This window comes from Zonotrichia albicollis, chromosome 2 (genome assembly GCF_047830755.1).
Source record: "Zonotrichia albicollis isolate bZonAlb1 chromosome 2, bZonAlb1.hap1, whole genome shotgun sequence".
Lineage (NCBI taxonomy): Eukaryota > Metazoa > Chordata > Aves > Passeriformes > Passerellidae > Zonotrichia > Zonotrichia albicollis.
This window is the reverse complement of record NC_133820.1, coordinates 103036476-103056891: the sequence shown is the minus strand read 5'-3', so window position 1 is coordinate 103056891 and position 20416 is coordinate 103036476. Positions and strand designations below refer to the sequence as shown.

General features: G+C 43.8%; 1 protein-coding gene across 2 annotated transcripts in view; it reads right to left on the bottom strand.

Annotated features, from left to right (window-relative positions):
• The window catches only part of SH3RF3 (SH3 domain containing ring finger 3), a 250803-nt gene that overhangs the window by 32962 nt on the left and 197425 nt on the right, over positions 1-20416 (bottom strand). For both annotated transcript variants that reach the window (XM_074535902.1, XM_074535903.1), the window contains exons 5-8: positions 14964-15064; positions 10730-10900; positions 6607-6857; positions 2183-2487 (exon numbers count right to left, since the gene is read on the bottom strand). In XM_074535902.1, coding sequence (XP_074392003.1) covers positions 2183-2487; positions 6607-6857; positions 10730-10900; positions 14964-15064 — 828 coding nt within the window. The remainder of the gene's footprint in view (positions 1-2182; positions 2488-6606; positions 6858-10729; positions 10901-14963; positions 15065-20416) is intronic.

Sequence of the window (20416 nt, the reverse complement as noted above, 5' to 3'; positions counted from 1 at the left end):
AGGAGATAATTACCTGTGCATTTCTTCCATCCTGTGTTCAATAGAGCTGAAGACCTTATTACCTCTCCTCTTACTAACTTCCCCTCTGCTCCTTTCATCTCAAAATATCTGACTGATTAATATAATGAAACTGAACTCAAAAAAATTGCTTATGATCTTTGCTTATCTGGCAGCTTGCTAGCTATGTCTCTCCTGTTTTTCCTCCTTGATATTTTCTGATTTTTTTCGTATTATGTGTACTGATAACAGATACTGCCTTTCTCCACTGATATTCCCTCTGAGTGTTATGACACTTTCCTATTTACCAAAAACCTGCCCAAACAGCCCTCACTCTGAAAATATCAAGCCCTGTTACAGATATGATTCCAGTTCTGACTCACAGATGCCTTACTGAATAGTTATATGGCTTTCCTTCTGGCATTATCCAAGCTCTCAATTTCTTCAAAGAAATATTTGGGCTTAGCAAAGAGTAAGTCAACTTATCTGGCCGAACATCAGACACTATTTCTAAAAAGAAAGGAATTGCTAATTCAGATTTTTCTAAAATGAAAGTGAACTATAACATGGACAAGATTCAGGAAAATGTTGTTCAGCTGGGGCAGTTATGTATTGCCCAAATGAGTCAGAAATGACAATTTTTACGGTTACTTTTCTCTGATACTTCCCAGATAGTGAACTGGTCTTTGGCAACACCATTGCATTGATGTTGTATATTATTTCCTTCTCCCCTTCATGCATGGAGATCAAAAACCTCTTAACTTTACTTCTCTGCATCCCAATTCAGTAACTTTAGGCTGTAATAACTTGGGAAAGGTTAACCAGTATTTCAGGACTGTGCTCGATATAATTTTGTCTACAGACTTTCCGTGTGCAGTATCACATGAATTAAAATATATGGACCTATCACTTAATGTGTTTTAGGAAGTAATAAATAAGCCAGTACACGATGCTCTGAGGCAATGTGCAGCTCTACCACCTCCTGCCAAATGCTGTTCCCTTCCTTGGACTTGCAGAAGTAGCAGGTGTGGTTCTGTTTCCACCGCATGCAGACCTTGACGCACGTCAGAGAGCGGTTCTTTGTAAGCACATACCTAAATGTCTCATCCAGGGCAGAATTTCCACACCCTTCTTCTTTCAACAAAATGCATTCAGAGAAAATTCAAGACAGGATTAAGGAAAGCATTTGAAAACTCATACTCCTCATTTTGTGCAACTAGGGGTTATCTGTGGCCCAGAGGCCACCTCAGAGACCGGCCACCTCAGTGTTACCATGTACAAAGAAATTGTTTACTCCATATGTGTCTGTCACCATGGAAAAGCTCAGGGAACATATGGAAAGGATTTTTTTCAGGTTCAAAGGAAAAGCAGGCCCCCACATCTCTTCCTCCTACTCAGATACAAACCAGGATCTTGCTCTGCTAGCCAGTACAGAGATAATCTTCAGCATTGATGTATGGGAACTGCTGACACAATGTAAACATTTGGGAAAAGCAAAATATTTGCCAAGAACCTAAAAGGCTGGGTGCTTATAGCAGCTCTCCTCCTTAAAGCTGGCTTTCCTTAGCAAGGTGTACCAGGGAGCACACGTACCCAGCTATCGGTCCCACTGCTGGCTCCCCAGAGATTAACCCTACAGTACACTGTACCTACATCCCATCGAGCAGTATTCCATTGCCCTCTTCTCCTTTGGCTGTGCCACTGCTATCAGAGTTTCTTGAAGAAATTGAGATGTTTCTGGAAGAGCAAAACAGCTCCTACGACTCAGGAGCCAATGTTTTACTGTGCCTGAGGCACCTGCTGTGTGGCTGGTGCCACCATCGGCCTCTGACGTAGGGAGGCAGACGGATTCTGACATGGCCATACGGCTCTGACAGCCAAGACCCCGCTACACCTCTCTGCACCACTGCAAATTTGCAGATTTCGGGGCTGATCATTGGCAGAAACATACAAATTCAGCTCATCCAGCCTTGTTTCCCATCCCTGAGCAGGTAACACGAGGGCAGTGTTGAGTATGGTGGTGGGAGGAAAGATGAAGTGCGCAAATAGTGTGAGATGACGATGCCCAAGCTGTCTGGCGATGGAACCCAGCTTTCACAGGGTGCCTCCTCAACAGCCCTGTGGGAGGGCACCGCGGCAGCAGCACGAGGCACACAGAGGCACACAGAGGCCCGGCGGCCCTTACCTTCTCGTTCTTCCTCTCCTCGGCTTTGCCGGCAGGCCCGGGCGCGGCGGGGCCGCCCAGGGTTCCGCTGCCCACGTCCCCGTTGAGGTGCGCGGCGCTGACGTTGGGCGGGGTGATGGCGGCGGCGGCGGAGGTGAGCGGGATGAGGGGCCGGGCCCCCGGGGCGGGCGGCTGGTGGCCGTGCTGCGGGGACACGGCGGGGTGAGGCCGAATGGCCGCGGCGGGCAGGCGGGAGGGCGAGCTGGGCGTCCGCAGAGGCGACACCGTGGCCGTGGGTCGCTCCGGGGCCGGCACTGCCGGGTGCGCTGCGGGAGGAGCAGAGAGCACGGTTACATTGCTCTCGCACTGCCCCGATGGGCCCTTCACGGCCCTGGCTCACTTGGGCAGAGCACGGTGGCAACAACACCGTGGGTTTGATCCCCTTAGGGACCATTCGCTTGAAGGGCTGGTGTCGATGATCCTTGTGGGTCCCTTCCAACTCAGAATGTTCTGTGATTCTGTCTGTGAAGGTGCCAAGGGCCCGATGGGGATATAAGCTCTGAGCCTTTGCCGAGGATGTATCACCTTGCAAGTGTTTTTGGCTAATTCCTCTCCTGGCTGCAAAGCCCTGCCCGAAATCACCAAAATTGGCTTGTTTGCCCCAGTGATGCCACTGGGGAATGACAATCACTATCCCTTCCCGTGCCTGGAAATAAATACCTAACTTGCTGCCTTTTAAAAATACATTATGTCGTTCCAGCTGAGCTGTTTTCTGCACCCCCAGGCCCTCCTTCTAAGGTGATCAGATCTGGAGCAATGCAGCACGGGACCTAAGGGGTTAGCCCAGATTATCCACGCTGACCCTGCAGACAGCAATTACAAAAGGAGGTGTCTTGTTTCAGCCCCAACAAATGATCAACATCACATCACTATGCTGCAGAGGATAAATTAAGCAGAAATTCACCGGAGGATTTCTGAGCTCAGCCTCCTCTCTGCCAGCAAAGTCCCTAAGGGACTATGCAGTGCCTTTTAGTCTGGCTGCTCCTGCTAAGCAAATCCTGCCTGCAAGCAGTGGGAACCAGGAATTAGAGCTCGCCCATTTAAGGGTGACTGTGACACACTGATGAGGTCAGCTCCCCAGGGATTCCAGAGTGTGTTGTATGCTTCACGATGCAAAAAATGTGACAAAGCTCTGGGTCCGTTTCCATAATGATGTTGTCTATGACTCCCAGCTTGGTTGATTGCTTAGGTGTTACCTAAATACAGCTGCACTTCAAGTATGTGCAGCCTAAAAGCCGAGTCCATACTCAGATGTTCCCTCACATAAATGATTCAATAATAGGACTGGCTGGAAAGTGCCCATTGCATAAATGATTTCAAGGTTTCATAATCTTGTTTAGTTCTGCCTCAGTGCAAAATTTGAACTTCTGAACATTTTTCAGAGCACAACATCCTCACTCACCCCATAATAGACTCTATTTTGGTCAGGTTATTCACCTGGGATGTGAAAACATGGAATGTAATCATTGCACTGTTCTCTTATGTGGAGAACAGTTCTGGAAAGCCATCAGTTCCCTTTACATGAGCCAGTACAGCTTCATGGTTGGTATTGGTTGAACTATATTCATTCCTGACAAAAAAAATCTTTGAGTCCAGCAAATCAGCTTTTCTTTGACCAAGTGGCATTTTACTGGAAAATTTCTGACTGACTTTGACCTGTCATTTTCTGACAAATTCATCTGGAGGACAAACTTTTATGCAGTTGGAGTTCACTCAATCTGTAACTAAACAACAATGCTAGAACAACTCAAACCACTAGTTTCTATTCCTATGGTTATCAGTGGCACCCATTGCAGGGATTAGATTGATAGTGCCATTAATCATGCTCACTACACAGCTGAGCACTCCTGCCAGGAGGGGATTTCATCTCCCAGCCTTCTGCCCTATTATCTGATGTGATACTAAACATGATGGGCCAGTCATCATCAGATTAGCACCTCCAAAGTTTATATGATTCTCCCCTACAGAAGCTCCTCTATAACGTCTTTTTTTACTAATGTTTATAGCAAATCAGCTACACTGTTTTTAGCTAGTCTGTAACTTGACATCACTTTACCATGTAGAATGAGGAAAGCCCTAAAAGTTGTTATTACAGATGCCTTCAATACTATTTTTACTATAAGTTATCATCATCCCCTCCCAGGACTACTAAGAACATGCTCTGAAAGTACAATTCACTTCCAGAAAGCCAGGCAAGGTATTCACTAGTTATCTGGAAATGATTCCCTCCTGATTTTCCCATTTGGAACCTGAGTGATGAGCAATTTTCCTATGAGAAATCTATTTTTTTTTGGGATGGTTAAACTTGTAGGATCTAGGTTTTGAACTACTGTTTGTAGGGAGCAATGACTTTCCTAAATTTAGAGAGAAAGCACATTAATGGAATTTCTCTGCATGTACCTGGATGCAGAACACTGATTTGATAATAATATTAGGTACATCACCTCTTTCATGTAAGACTTGGTGTTTCCAGACACAAAGGAAACATAAAACATAAAAAACAGTAAAAGAAATGGCCTGTGAAAAATCAACTCTGAGCAGAGTTCTCACATTTTATTCTGTAGTTTCATCTGCTTACTGTTACAATGTATGCCTTTGCTCTGGAATCTCTGGATCTGGACTGTGCTGCATCAAACATGCTATTAATTAGCAATGCTCACTGAAGGCTATTTTTGTTCTACACCACTCATATTTCGTTTGGGTGTGTTCCTACATTAGTGGCCTTGTAGAAAATTGATTTGTTACTCATGTATATTGCAAGCCAACAGAAACGTGATTTGAATACTGTGCCAGCTTGCCACTCTTGAAAAGCTTTTCCAAAAGTCAATGCCTTGACCTGTCCTGCACGGGCTCTGGTCCACAGCATGCTGGTGAGGACAGCTATTATGGAGATAATTACTGATAATCATGAAAACTTCCTTTATTTATCCTGGCAAAGATTTTTTTAATTAAAACAACAATCTCGTGAACCTTCTGGAAAGGTTGGAAACCTTCTGGAAAGGTTGGAAAACTCTCTGCTTGGGAGGTTTTGGAACAGCTCTGTGGTCCCTGGATCACCCTGCCTGCCAATGCTTTGGCATTTCAGAGATGTCAGTGACCTAGAGAAGCAATCTTAAATCAGGGAAGCTGCTGGAGGTGTGGAAAGAAGGTGTGGGGCATGCCAGGCCTGTGGGGCAGAGCAATCTGTCACCTTGGTTTCAGGGGAGTCATCTGCCTGGTGACGTGGGCACAGGGGGCACCAGGAGCACCTGAACACTTGCTGAGCACTGCACCCAAAAGGGGACATTTTTGCCTTTGTGCTGTGGGAGCCAGAGACCTTTTGGAAGGGTGTGACTTGAGAGGAAAATTCTTCAGCATTTTCTACAGCAGAGAAAAAGAGGATAAATGGATTATTCCCAGTGTGACATGGATGCTTGTCACACAGCCCTGCACTGTTTGTTGAGCAGAGGAGTCTCCACTGTTCGAGACTGAGATTCTCAAGTATTTGATTACATTTTCTTCCCTTTGGTCTGGACTGTGGAGGAGGTGAGATTAGATGGCCATCATCATGCCTTCTGGCTTCAAAAGGTATGAATTCATGACTCACTCTGCAGGGTATTTCTCATTTGTGTTTGCTCTGTTTTGTATCTAAGACCTCAGTTTTGAGCAGTCACAGTTGTTACTGATCTTTGTAAATACAATGGCTCACATCCCTATAAAATATCAGAAACAAAATGTTTTAAATTTTGCTGCATAAAGTTCCACCACAGGATTTGCTTTTACTTCATTCAACATCAGAAGCTGTTTAACATCAGGGAAAGGGGAATAAATTGTACTCTAGAAAATTGTGCTGTACATCAGAAAGGGAACCTAGAAAGAACAGAGGCCCCCTGGTGCAAGAAGCTCTTATTCTCACTTCAAAAAGGTGGCAGCAGATTTCAGATCTTTTGCTTTACCACTAACACAGGGTCCCATTCTGCCTAATAAATACCTTTCATCCCTGAAGCCCAATGAAATGCTTCTTAATTTCAAGGCATGTATTACTTGCACTGCTATAAGGGCAGTATTTTTTATCAGCAAGCTGACTGGACTCAGAACTGTTATTCTCCTTGGTATACAGAGTGCTTGCATTCACTCAGATAAATTGTATAAATATTTGTAAACACTACAATCTATTTCAGCTGTAGCAACAGAACAATCTGATAAACACAACGTGGTTCCCAGAGATCAATAGAAACCCATAAATATTACAAGCAAAGCAAACATACTCTATCACCAATGCACCAACTCCACCCTGCCTGGGCTAAAGCGAGGAGGAAAGCGGTGGGGACGGGCACATTCTGGGGGGTGGCACTGGAGGGGTACCCCAGCAGTGGTGCCAGGCAGGAGGCAGGGTGAGCACTTACCCATCTGCATGGCGCTGCGGGGCTGGCTGCCCGCCGGCTGGGCCGAGTACCGCAGGCAGGTGCTGAGCTGCGGAGAGGCCGCCGGCAGCTGCCCGTGCGTCGGGGGCGCGGTGATGGGAACAACCGGCCTGGCAGCCATGCTGGCGTTGCTGTGACCCCCCACAATGGGGTGGATGGCTCCTGGGGCTACTTTTGTGGTTGGAGCTCCTACAGCTCCGCTGTTCCTGGCCTGCCCAGCTCCCACTGGCACCCTGCATGGAGACAGACAAGTGCACAGTGTAAGCATGCTGCAGAGACCCCAGTACTCCACCACAGTGCTGATAAGTACCCCCAGTTACTTAGGGGGTTTAACATAATACCCTATCAGTTGTTAAAGTAAACTGAGGTATTGATATCTCGGGATCTTTTGGTGGTTGCCGTGACCCCGAGAAATGTTAAAAGTCACTTGCCAGCCTGAACACTTGAAGAATGAATCAGAGCTCTTCAGTTCTTGGTCTCAAGGTTGTTTATTGCATCTTATCTATAAAAAATTTTCTCCTGCCCTGCTGAGGTCCATCCAGCAGGACAGTTCCAGGCACACCACCTGCCCCCAGGGTGGTGTTATGTCTTTATACTAAAAACTACGTGTACAATATTTACAATTACTTTCCAATATCTATCACCTATGTTAGACAGTGAGCTTCTACTCTAAACCAGTTTAGAAGTGCCAACATCACAGCAGAAGATGGAGGCCAAGAAGAAGAAGAAGAAAGGCTGGACACACCCAGATCCCTCCATCTTGCCTCCTGAACCCCCATTCTAGAAACCCCAAAAACCACTTTTCCACCCTGTGATAACTTCACTATCATTCTACTTAAACTGTTGTGGCTTGCTGGTCTTCATATAAGCTTGGTAATTTCCTCCACGGGTCATAATCAAAACCACAGGTGTTTTGGACTCCATGCCAGGGCTTCTGAGCCCCCTGGCAGGGGTCTTGGCCGTCCTGGACAGCCAGAGGGATGTCCTGGGTTCCCACATGGATATATACTTATCTTTATAGGACCCATTTATAAGCAAGCTGGGGGATATTTTCACCCCTTTATTCTACAGGAAAAAGTGCAGGGTAAAAATAGAAAATATAATTTTTCTCATCATGTCTTTTATTACCCTATATTTCTGTCTGAATAGTTTCTAGTAAAATCACAAATCTTAATTCAGAGGAAATGGGTATCTCCCAGATGTCATTTTGTGTGCCAGAGGCTATTTCACATGGAGTGATAATTAAAACAGACTCAGAGATCTTTTCTTTGGACCAAACCTGCATACAGCCCTACAGGGAGAAACAAAGATGGATAACACAATCTGTGTGTGGCTATGGAAGGGGACTGAGAAGCTGCAGACTTGACTGGCCTTGGCTGAACACTCACCTTATTGATTTAACCAGCCCTAGCTTAGACTTGCTAAGAGAATGCAACAGGGACAGGAATGCAGCTGACCTGAATGAAAAAGAAGTCCAAAGAGTTGTTGACACCTCTCTCACTCCTCACTTTAAACTGCAGGCATAATTTCACCTGAGTGGCCAAGTCCCTTCAGAAGGGAGGGACAAGGCTTTTTCTCCTATGAACTGAGTTCAATTAAAGCATGTCTGGATCCTCTTACCATTGAGCAAAAAACTCTGACTAGGACAGAAGGACACTTAGGAAGACAGAAGGACATCAGTGGACAAACTCAGCTGCTGCTGAGCACCTCTTTCTCAGGTGCTGCTGACCCTCTTTCTCACTCAAGTTCCTGAATGAATGCCTTCCCCAGCTGTAGATGCCATGAAACAGATGGATCATTTTGTGCTGTTTTCTTCTCCTGGGCTGCTTCTTGCGCCAAGGTCCTCTTGCAGGAAAGGACAGCACAGAGATATGAGGCAGAACAAAGTAAAATGGAGGAAGTGGAAATGAGGCAGTGCAAGGGTTTAGCAAGAGAGGAGAGAATAACAGAAAAAGCATTAATAGTCATCTATGGAGTATAGAACTGGGAGAAACTCTGGGTCCCCAAGACGGCATGGGAAGACAGAGAGGAGAAAAGGAGAAAGGAGTATGTTGAACAGTCTGGTTCAGAGGACGTGGGTGACAGAAGAAATAACCCTAAGAAAAGAGTGGAAAGCCTAAAGAGTGGAATTCTGATGGAAAAAGACCAAATCACAGGCTGGAGGATATGGTCCAAAAGGGCAAAAAATAACTATGCCTCCTGCCCAATCCTCCCTCCTCCTACAGATGTATGGAAAGACATCACTGTGGTATCACTGACTTGACTCATCTCATGGTACAAGGTTTGTCTGGACTACATTTTGCTAAATAAATCTGATTTTTTATTTTCTTCAATTTTTTTTATAAGTCCCCAGGTTGGGAAAAGCTGGGAATCCCACCAGATGGAAATCTTGACTGTCTGTCATCTGCTGTGAAGAGCTGGCAGGGTGGCAGGAAGGTTCAGCTGGAGCTGGCTTGGCCATCTGCACTAGATTCAGTTTGCCAGAAAAGCACATCTAACAGTCCACTGAGAGCTGTGTTCAGGCAAACATGCACACCAACAAGTACAGAAACTATCTGTGAATCCAACAGAGATGGGTTGATGTTGGGTGTGGCAAATAATCTCTGCTGCCCTGGGCCTGTCGATCCATCTAAAGAGTTTTGTTCTTTTTCCATAATGCTCCACTCACACGTGTGTTTTGGCAGCATATAAATCTAGTTCAGTGTTACTAAATTCACAACTTCTTTTCCTTGGGTTTTGTAGGGTGTGGCAGAAAAACATGTATGAATCTAATCCTCTTTGCTTTTCTGTCAAAGGGGAACAATGTATGTTGAATGTAGTGGAAATAGGAGATTTTGTTGATATCAAATTTTTATTGCTGTTCTCACTGAGGGTGATTTATACAGGAATTTAATTAGCCCACAGGATCATAAATATAATCATAATGCTGCTTTCAGGTTTTGTGGAAAACACTTTTGCCCTTTAGCACTTCTCTGTCTTGTTCTAGCTGTGACATGCTGCATTTAATAAAGTCTTGCTGATTCAGATAACCGACCCTTCAGCACAAACCTCCTCACTAATTAAGAGCTGAAGAGGCAAGAAGAAAAGGCAGCCAAGGGACTCTATAAAATAAGGTAAATACCTTTAGGTTGATGAGCAGTGGAAAACCAGTGAATTAATATTTGGGGTTTCCTTACTGAAATGCAATATTAGGATTGTCAGCAGGCTTAGTTATTGCCTTCTGATCTGTTCTTAACTTTTGGTGTTACTCAGGACACATGCAGCAGACTTGACATAAACTTTAGATGCAACAAAGCTGGATAATTTTTCCAGATCAACAGTGTCTGAGTTGTGAGGTGCCCTTTTCTGGAGAGGAGTCAAAGATGGTGGAGACTGTGTGCATGTGGGAGGAGAGACTGAGAGCACATGAGAAGGAATGAGTTCAGTTTGCTAATCCACAGTTGCTCTAATGGAGATATGGGCATACATATGCCAGCATTTACCTGCAATGAACATGTAGGGCAAACAGAGATGGACTTTCTTCTCAGCTTCTCAGCTTTGATATGGTATTGTCCAATACTGAACTCTGACAAATGGCATTCCTCCCTCAAAAATGCCTTTTTTCCTTTTCTCATCTGCTGTAACTGATGAGTGGTAGGAGAGTTAAGTAAATTGTCTGATTTTACCTGGGGGTGGGTAAAATCAGACAATTTACTTAACTCTCCTATCACTTTAGAATTTTAACTGTTCAAACATTAGCCCAGATCCAAACTATCCCAGATCTCTGCTTTAAGAAGAACAAAATGGAGATGAAGAGCTACTGAAAAGCAAAACACAAGCGTTTTAATTTTGTTACGTGTCCAGTAGTTTTATAACAATAAAACCATTGGCCAACAGATTCTTTACAGTAGTAAAACCTGAGCATATCAGAGGTTATAAATACATCATCTAATACAACTGGTGCAATCTCCTGAGTACATGGATCACTCAAATGCTACAACCAGCAAGTCTCATTACTGAAGTCCACAGTGCAGAGAATTTCTGGAAGGAGAATGTGATTTAAAAGCATAGCTCCATTGTTTTCAGTGCCATCCAGAATGCCCCAGTAGAGGCCAGTGGTCCTCACCTTGACACGGGTGTCACGTAGTTGCCTGGGAAGACCCCGGACATGCCACTCCTCAGAGAGGTGCCCTTGAACCAGCCGTCCTGGCACTTCTCAATGACGCGGTACATCTCCCCTTTGCGCAGCTCCAGCTCGTCGTTCTTCTGAGGCTTGTAGGCATACAGGGCCAGGTAGCTGTGGGGAGAGGTCACACAGAGAGAGAGCACACAGGTGACATCAGCCACCACCTGTCCTGCCCCAGCTCCAGCCCCACAGAGCAGAGAGCGCTGCTCAGAAGTCGTTGTTGAAAAGGGACATCATTACAGGCTGCTTCACAAACAGGGAAGGGCAGAGACTGGATTCTAAGACAATAAGGAAGTAACTAATCAGAGTAAAAGGTAATTTAGAAGTTGATGAGACGTGCTTCTCATCCAGGGCTTAGCCAAACCAAAACAGTGCCACAAAGCAGCACCCAAGTTAAGGACGTAGCAACAGTTTCAGAAAAACATGACAATTACAGTGACAGCCAGAGTAACAAGGGCTGGAGTAAGAGGGCTTTGCAAATCCTGACATCTGGAAGAAATAGACATTCATTTGCTTCAGGTGGGATGCACCTCTGTTGTGGAGTTTAGGAAGAAAACAAATAGGTAGGCTATTTCAAAATTGGTAGGCTATTTCAAAGGTTTTCTTGCATCTTTCTCAATGCTATTTATGCTGGCCAAGTTTAGAAACAACACACCAAACTGTTCTGATCTAGTATGGTAATTCTTGTACTATGTTGGTAAAACAAAAAGTGAGAAAGGGCCACATTCTGCAGAGGGTTTTTTATTTAAGTAAGTGAAGTGGTAGAATTTGGTTTTAGATGTTTTGCAAGTATGCTAATAAATCTTTAATACAGGATCCAATATGTAGAACTTTTTATTTATTTAATTACAGCTTTTATTTATTCCCTTTGTTTAGAGTCTTTCTATTTATCTCTCTTTTGTTCTTCTGTTACTACTTCAGCGATGTGTCTAGTGTTGCGAAATGACTACAGCTTAAAATCCCTACAGAGACTCTCTCTGTTTAGAGAGATTCTTGTTGAAAATTAAGAATGATTGCTTGCACTTTGGGAAATAATGGAAAGCCGGGATAGAATAGCAAGAGTGCACACACAGAACAACACTTTCTTTGTAAATACCAGATTTTCTTTGTATTATTGCTTTTCTCCAGATACAAAAAAGGATTTCTGGTAATTCTTGATCAAGGTTGTGCCTTCCCGAGTTTTTTTTATTTATTTGTGATTTACAGGCAGTGAACATAGACTAAGAGAAATGGGAAAACAGAGAAAGTGCATTTGCACTGAAAAGTTGCAGCAGAATGCTCTTAGACTCAGGGGTGGGTGAGAAGAGGGTTGCTGCCCACCTTATAGCAGTGAACCGGAGAAAAAACCAAAACTATGGCAGTTGTAATTGTAGATTTTCAGCCAATAAAAATGATACATGACTTTTTACTTCTGCTCTCCAGGAAATATAATTGAGGAATAAATCCTGTTATTTTTCTTGATTCTACTTCTTTATTGTACCATAGATTTCCTTATATTTATTCTGAAGGTAGTAAATAAACAGCAGTAATGAGCAGAATATGAACTATTTGGTAACAGCTCCTTGGGGAATCTTAGGCTGATGTGCCTGGCTCTGTTTACCACATGCATGGGGTACAAAGAGCTAATCAGAAACTATATTTCATTAGCCAACAGAGGGGAGAAACCACCCTGCACATCCTTTTTTTAGCCTATATAATCGGGTGGTCTTGAGCAGGTCTGTAGCTGTTCACCTGACGGAAAACATGAGGCTGCATATGATCTGAAGGACATTAAAATGCGTCACCCTGACAAGAAATAAGGTTGCATGCTTCAGTGCTAATCCTTCAGCACTGCAAGGACATAACAGAAAGTGCCAGACTGCACTCACTCAAGGGAGCAGAGAGTGTGGCTTTAACTGTCCCTCTTGAAATTGCTGCTTACACAGGGTTCAGATTCAGAAGCTATGGGTAAAGCAGGGGGTCAGGGATAGAGCATTTTAGATAGATTCACTTAGCCTTTTCTCCCCACGGGCTACATGTAATAATTTAACTTACAGGTGGAGATTCTGGAAGCAGGTGCAAGGAAAATTACCCTAAGTGGATCATAGGCTGTTGTGCCTTGCAGCTATCTTCAGATCTCCTATTAGTTTCTTTTTGTTCTCTCCTACTAGCTTCACCCAGCAAATTCCCCCAAGTCAGCTACCACTAAGTCTGAATATCCAATATCACAGTGAGCCTAAACATCCTCTGGATAGAGTATTGAAATCCTTGCAGAGACTAAAAGAAGATGTACAACAGCCCAGCACAGATGCCACACCAGAAAGACCAACATCTGTATGGCTAAAGTGATGAAAGCTTCTGTGTGACAACCATGTAGGGTGACCCTGGCACAACACAAGTGATCAGTACTTTCTTTGTGCACCAGCAATCCCATCTCCTGTGCAGGGGGGTAGTGAGGATGCCCATCCCTGGGGGTCTCCTCTTTAGTTGCAGAGGCACAGGGTTCTCCAAACCCAGGGGCAGGCCCAGCCTGTGGGCAGGCATAAACTCCACTCCTGGCAGGGAGGGGGCTGTGGGAGAGCTGGGGGAGATGCCTGCTCTCATCCATGGCTGAAAACAATCTGATTGCCAGCAGCTTCCCTCCCCAGAATTTGTTTCTGGGTTTTTCCTCTGGCAGGAAATCAGGTCTAGTGGTCCCATTTGCTGAGGATGATTTTGCCTTAAGGCAAAGTCTTTGGATTTGGACACATTTCACTGCTCTCTAGATTTTAGGTGTGAAACTTCACCAGCTAACTCTGTACAGCCTAGAAAAAAGTGTTAAAACAACAATCTGAAATCTTGCAAAATGTAGTATCAGATTATTCTGGGCTATGTGAAACAGTGAGGCTAAGGCTTGGAAGTGGGACCTAGAAGAACCCAAAATGTTTATTAGAAATTCCCTGAAAAAAGGTTGAAGTGTGAAGTGTTCTTGGCCTTGGGTAGCTGCCTGTGACTCTGCTTACAGCGCAGAAGCCCCAGGGTTTTGTCTAGAGTTGCACCTCCCCACTACTGCTACAGCTTTCAAATAATGCATCTTCTTTGACTGGAACTTGGCTCGCAAATGCAGAATGACAGACCGGATTACAAGGCTGCTTCACAAGGGAGATGACAGGAGAAGCATGGGAGGGAGCAGGGGAGGCTTGCTGAGGCATGGAGTCAGGGGCATTGCCTGAGAGCTGGAAAATGTCCTGATTCAGCAACCAGGTACTTCAAATGATGCCAGTTGTCACTTCCTAGTCAGGGCAAATCTTGCAATAAACACATGTCCCACTATGTGCCACACAGGCTGTGCAGGGTGAGCACAGGGCAATGGTGAGACCTCTCCATGGGGCACTCAGGGATGTGTGGCATCTCTCAGGTATAAAGATCTCAAGTAGATCTTTATAGATCTATCTCAAGTAGATCTAAGAAGAAATTTGTTTGGTTCTGATTAAACACGCCCATTGTTCTTAAAGAAGATCTATTATTTTCAGGATTTTGTGAATTCAGACCTTGTTTTAGCCATATCATAAAACCCAAAAATGTGGATACGCATATGTGTTTGTGTGTGTATAGTTGTCCTGCTTTTATGAGGTATATGTGTTGAGAGGAGAGGATTCAGTAGTTAATTAGACAAGTATCAGATAAACCAACCAGGCTAGAAGAGACTTGCTATATATGAAATCTACTCTTTTTGTTCTGTGAACCTTCTGTTACTCTACGCACTATTCAGCAAGACCGCATGCCAAAGATGTGAAGTTAATTCATTGCCTTGTTCATTCATTGTTGATGGCACCAAAAAAGTGGAACTGAGCCATTTTTTCTGGTTAATTGTGATTAAATCAGGTGTTTGATTGCATAGGACTACACCTTTTTAAGAGCTTTAAATGAAAGATTTTCTCTAGCTCAGAGGTACTCAGTTTGCTTCACAGTGATCTATACAGTTACAATAAAGAAAGTCTAAAAGGGCTCACACAGAAAGGGGGAAGTCTTGCCCTTCTCTATTACTTTTTTAATTTCAGCAGAGGCTGCCTCACATTTGAAATTGCAATCTCTCTCTTCTCAGAATGCACCTGAGCTGAGATTTGGGCATTCAGGTTTCAAGCACACACACACACACACACACACACACACACAGTTGGAAACAAAGAGTACACAGTGACTGAGAGCTGCTTACATATTGAGGGGGAGCTGGACCTTCGGTGGTGTTCCCTGATCTCCAATTATTGCACTTGTCCTGGGACCAGCCACTGTGGCTGTTCCAATCAAAGAGGAATCCTGAAAATACACAAAGAACAACACACAAGGATTTAAGAAGAAGCCCATAATTTCCTACATTTCTATGGAGTGAAGGCATAGAAGAATAAACCACATATTTTATAAATTCCTAGATTTTCTAACTTCATTATATTGCCTTAAAAAAAGCTTATTCTAGCCTTACACACTCCAAAAATACATTTCTGACACAAAGGATTAGCAGAATTTCCATGTACCTGTCAGAGAAATTTTATTTGTATGCGCATCTTAAAAGTTTTACAATGTAAAACTACTTAACTGCTTTGTAAAGTCAGCTCAGCATGTGCATCTGCAGTAGTATCTTCTCTGATAAAAGTAACCTTTTCCCCTCAAAAACTTGTTTTTAAATTGGTACCCTTTTGGTAGTGGTTATGGATCTCTGGAGAAGAAGATACTATTCAATTTCCAAAATGCACTCTCATTTCTATGTACTCTTTTTATCATCAGGAATATTCTTCTCCTTCAAAAGAAGGTGACTACTCAACCCAAAGCTTTCTCTGAATGGAGAAAGTAGTTCACTCCACTTTTACCCCAGAAAATAAATCTCTCATATAGACAGCTGGACAGATCTTCTCCAGCTATTCATGTGAAAGGCAATTCTAAATGTAATCATTCATTTCTCAAAGCCTAATGCTCAGCCAAATTATATAGGGCAATCTCTTTTTGAGTTGTCTCACCAAAGTCCTCATTCATCTATGTCAAAAATGAATCCTGACTGGAAACGTCTCCTGAACTAATGCCAAGGCCTGTAGCAACAGATCTTTATTGCAGACAGGGCAGAGCTGGGCTGATGGGACTTGTAGTTGTTTACTTGAACAAAAAGTTTTCTTAAAAGTCTCACCATATGCTGTATGCATGTCCATATGCAGAATGGCTGTACAAAGTAGGAACCAATACCCACAAATTGCAGGTTCAGGCAGGGTGTGTTATACTCAGCAAAGATCCTGAGAAGTTCACAGGCCTCCACTACAGCTTTTCTGTTTCAAAATTCTATCTAACAAACAGTAAATATTGATTTTTGGAACACAAACATGGGGACAGTTTTTGCACTTAAAAATGACACTGAATTAAACCAAGACACAGAGTTAAACTAAGGCACACATTGTTACCTAATTACTGGGTTTCAAGGTTATCTTATTCCGAAGAAGCCCCATAATCATTACTATTCTGTCTTGACAGTGCATTGCTGAGCTATATTGCTTTGCTGTTTATGAACACATTATCATTAGGAAATTGTGCAGCAAAACATGGAAACACTGCACTGTGATTCTAAAGCTTTTGGCAAAAAGCAGCAAGATGTCTCATTTCTCACCAACATCTACACTCAATCATGAAATTGTATTGACAAGTACATCTCCTTTTTCTCATTATTTCCTCAAACTTTCTGGCTGCTTGCTCAAACAAAGAAGGATCCAGGCAGCTCTTAGTCCTATGTGTAAAAAGCATTCTTTCCAGCTCTGTGACTGAGGCTTTATTAATACTGCCTATCACGTCAGTGAGCTAGTATCAACTTACAGAAAAAACACACCAGTAAACTAAAAAATTTAGGGATAGCTGGAGAATGATCCCTCATTTGTTATGTTGAGCTGGTTAATGGAGTTAGGGATTGCAGAAGATGTTGGGCTGAGACACCTGGCAGCTACCTCATCCAAGAGGTAAATGAGAAATCAACTAGTTCAAACTTCTTCATGTTGTGCTACCACTGTATGCCTGCTCTGGACTAGAGAAACAGTCTCTAAGAAGACAGAAAATGCATCAGTCCCCACCCTTCCTTGCTAGGAAAAAAAGTTCGATTTTATGTCATGAAAAAACAGATCTGAATGAACGGCCTCATGGTGCAACTGTAAAGGCAGAGAAGATCACAGCAGAAAAGAATAGAATAGGACAAAATGGAATGGAGTAGAATAGAATATTTATATTGAAAGTGACCTGCAACAAGTATCTAATCCAACTGCCTGACCACTTCAAGGTTGACCAATTAAGGACATGTCCAAATGCCTCTTAAACACTGACAGGTGTGGGGCACCAACCACTTTTCTAGGAAGCCTGTTCCAGAGTTTGACCATCCTCTCTGTAAAGAAATGCTTCCTAATGTCCAATCTGAATCTCCTGTGGGGCATTCCCACAGGACCACTCCCTTGCATTGTGTCAGTGGACACCAGGGAGAAGAGCTCAGTGCTTCCCTTTCTGTTTCCCCTCCTCAGGAAGCTGCAGAGAGCAATGAGGTCACCCCTCAGCCTCCTTCTCTCCAAACTAGAAAAGCACAGTGTCCTCAGCTGCTCCTCGTAGGACATTCCTTGCAGTCCTTTCACCAAGATTTGTTATCCTCCTCTGGATGTGTTCAAGGACTTTCACGTCCTCCTTCCATGGTGGGGCCCAGAACTGCACAGAGTGCTCCAGGGGAGGCCACACCAACTCTGAACACAGCAGGATAATTTTGGGTGACTGGTGATACTCTGTTTGATGCACCCAAGAACAGGGTTTGCCCTCTGGTGTCTCACACTGAGCCTGCTGTCCACCAGCATCCCCCAGATCCCTCTCTGCAGGGCTGCTCTTCAGCCACTCCTCTCCTCATCCATACTTGTGCCTGGCATTACACCATCCCAGAGGGATCAGAATCCAGCATTTTGAATTGTTACATTTCCTCCTGCTAATCATTGGCCAATGCTCCGGTGTACCTACATCCCTCTGCAAGATATTTTGTGCCTACTCAAGAGAGTTAAAAGCACCTCCCACTTTGGTATGATCAGCAAACTTGCCAGTGGTGCATTCAACTCCTGCATCCTGATCATTGATATATATGCATATGTGTGTGTGTGTGTGTGTATATATATATATATGTATATGTATATATATATTCACACACGCATATATATATATCTGACAGAACTGGCCCTAAAACTGAGCCCCAGAGAACATCACTGGTGACCAGTCAACAGCCAGCTGTAGCCTGCAATCCTTTGAGATCTGGCCTTTGGCCAGTTCTTCACCCAGTGCATCACAAGTCCACTCATTCCATGGCTGAGCAATCTGTCCAGAAAGATGCTGAGGTACAGTATCAGAAGCCTACTAAAATCCTGAGAAAACTGTATCCATTGCTTTCTCTTCATCCACTACACATTATTATAGAAGGATATCAAATCAGTTTAATGGGACTTCCCTTTTATGAACCCATATTGACTGTTCCTTATTACTGTATCATTCTTTAAATGCCTTTCAGTAGTACCCAGTATAATAATCTCAATATTTTTTCCAGCAACTGAGGCTAAATTAACAGGTCTGTAATTCCCTAGGTCTTTCCTCATGCCTTTTTTTTGTGGACTAGAATAACATTGTCAAGCTTCAAATCAGCGGGACCTCCCTAGACCTGCAAAATCTTTGACAGATTATTGAGAGGGGTCCTGCCATAATATTCACTGGCTCCTTCAGAACACTTGGATGAATCCATGAGGCCCCATGGACTTGTGAACATTCAGCTGATACAGCTGGTCTCTTACAATTTCAGTGTCCACAATATAAAGCCACTGTTCTCACATTTATGGTCCTCCAACTCAGAGGACTGGGAAGCTGCAGGTCTACTAAAGAATGAGACAAAAAGTGCATAGAATGCATCTGCTTTTTCTTCATTCCTGTTAGTCAAATTGACCAAGCACTATCAAGTATTTGCCACCTTCACCAAGTCACCAAGTATCAGCCCAATATTTTCTTTAGACCTCATCTGAAAAAAAAGCCCTTTTTGTTATTTGAAACAACACTTGACAGTTTCAACTCTAATTGAGCTTTCGACTTTCATATCTTCTCCCTGTGTAAATGAACCTCAGCTCTGTACTCAGAGCTGACCACTTCAAGGTTGACCAATTAAGGACATGTCCACCTTGCTTCCAGAGGTCATACAGTTTCTTTTTCCTCCTGATCCACACAAGGAGTTCCCTGTTCAGACAAGCTGGCCTTTTGCTCTGCTTGCTTGACTCACAGCATGGTAAAGCTATCTGCTCCTGTGCTTCTGAAAGGTGAGTCTTAAATACTGATCAGCACATGTGGACTCCAAAGTCCTTAAAAGCAGGTTCCCTTGGCACACTGCTAACGAACGCTGTGAACAGCATAAAGTTTGCTCTCATGAAGTCCAGGGAAGCAACTCTGCCATCCTTTTCTGTCTTTACAGTGAAAATCCTCATTTCGTGAACACTGTAGCCAAGACAGCCGCCTACTGTCACATCCCTGATGAGTCCTGCTCTATTCACAAATAGTCAGTCCAGGAGGGCATCTTACCTAGTTGGCTCTCTAAATATGAATGACAAGCAGTTTTCTCTATAAGCCTCAAGAATTTCCAAGACTTGTCACAGAAGTATGATATTTCCAGTTGATATCTGGGAACTTGAAATCTCCCATAATGACAAGGGCTACTGGTCCAGAGAGTTCTCCAATTGCCTATAGAATAACTCACTGGTGCTTACATCCCAACTGGGCAATCAGCAGCAAACACTCTCTACAATACCTGCTTTGTTTTCCTTCCCTCCAGTCTTCACCCAGAGGCTCTTCACCACATCATCACTAACTCTAAGGGCTGTGCAATCAAACCTCTCCCTTACTTATAGTGTCACACCTCCCCCTCTCACCTGTCCTGCCGCCTCCTGAAGCCTGTAGCCCTTGGTGCCAGCACTCCAATCACAGGACTCATTCCACTAGTAGCAATGATATCCACCTCTGGGAGCTGACCAATGCTTCATCTTTCTTGTGAGACACATGCTAACTCTTCTTTAGCTCCTGTGATCCTCCCTCTGCACACTGCAGCAACGTCAGTTTGCAGAGGTGCAGCTACCCCAGGCTGGAGTGGCTGCTGCAGGCACTCTGGGCTGAGCCTGTCTGACTGCAGAGTGATGAGTTCAAGCCAAGAGAACAGAGCAGTAGTCAAAGCATCATCTATTTGCCTGTTTGCACTGACAAAGGGGCCTTCTGTGTCTTCTGTATTACTGATGGTCTCAAGTGCTTCCTATTATGCTTGTAGTAACATATAGTCCAAGGGATTAAGAAGTAATGTAACTGCCATTCACCATTACTGGATGACAATTTTGCTTTCTTCCCTTGAATAATCCCAGAGATGTCTCCACAGTTCTGTATATGTCTATCTACCTGACATTCAGTTTGCCTGTATCTGGTTACTCCAATATTACTGCATCTGGTGCCAACCTGGCACCTACAAACCATTAATTTTTGCCATTTTGTACAGCCTAGTAACCTATACATCCAAACTCTAAATCAGCAACTGTTTCCTGATTGTGCTCTGGTTTTTCTTTAGCTGCTCTCCCTACAGGCTTTGATATGACTGTGTACTTT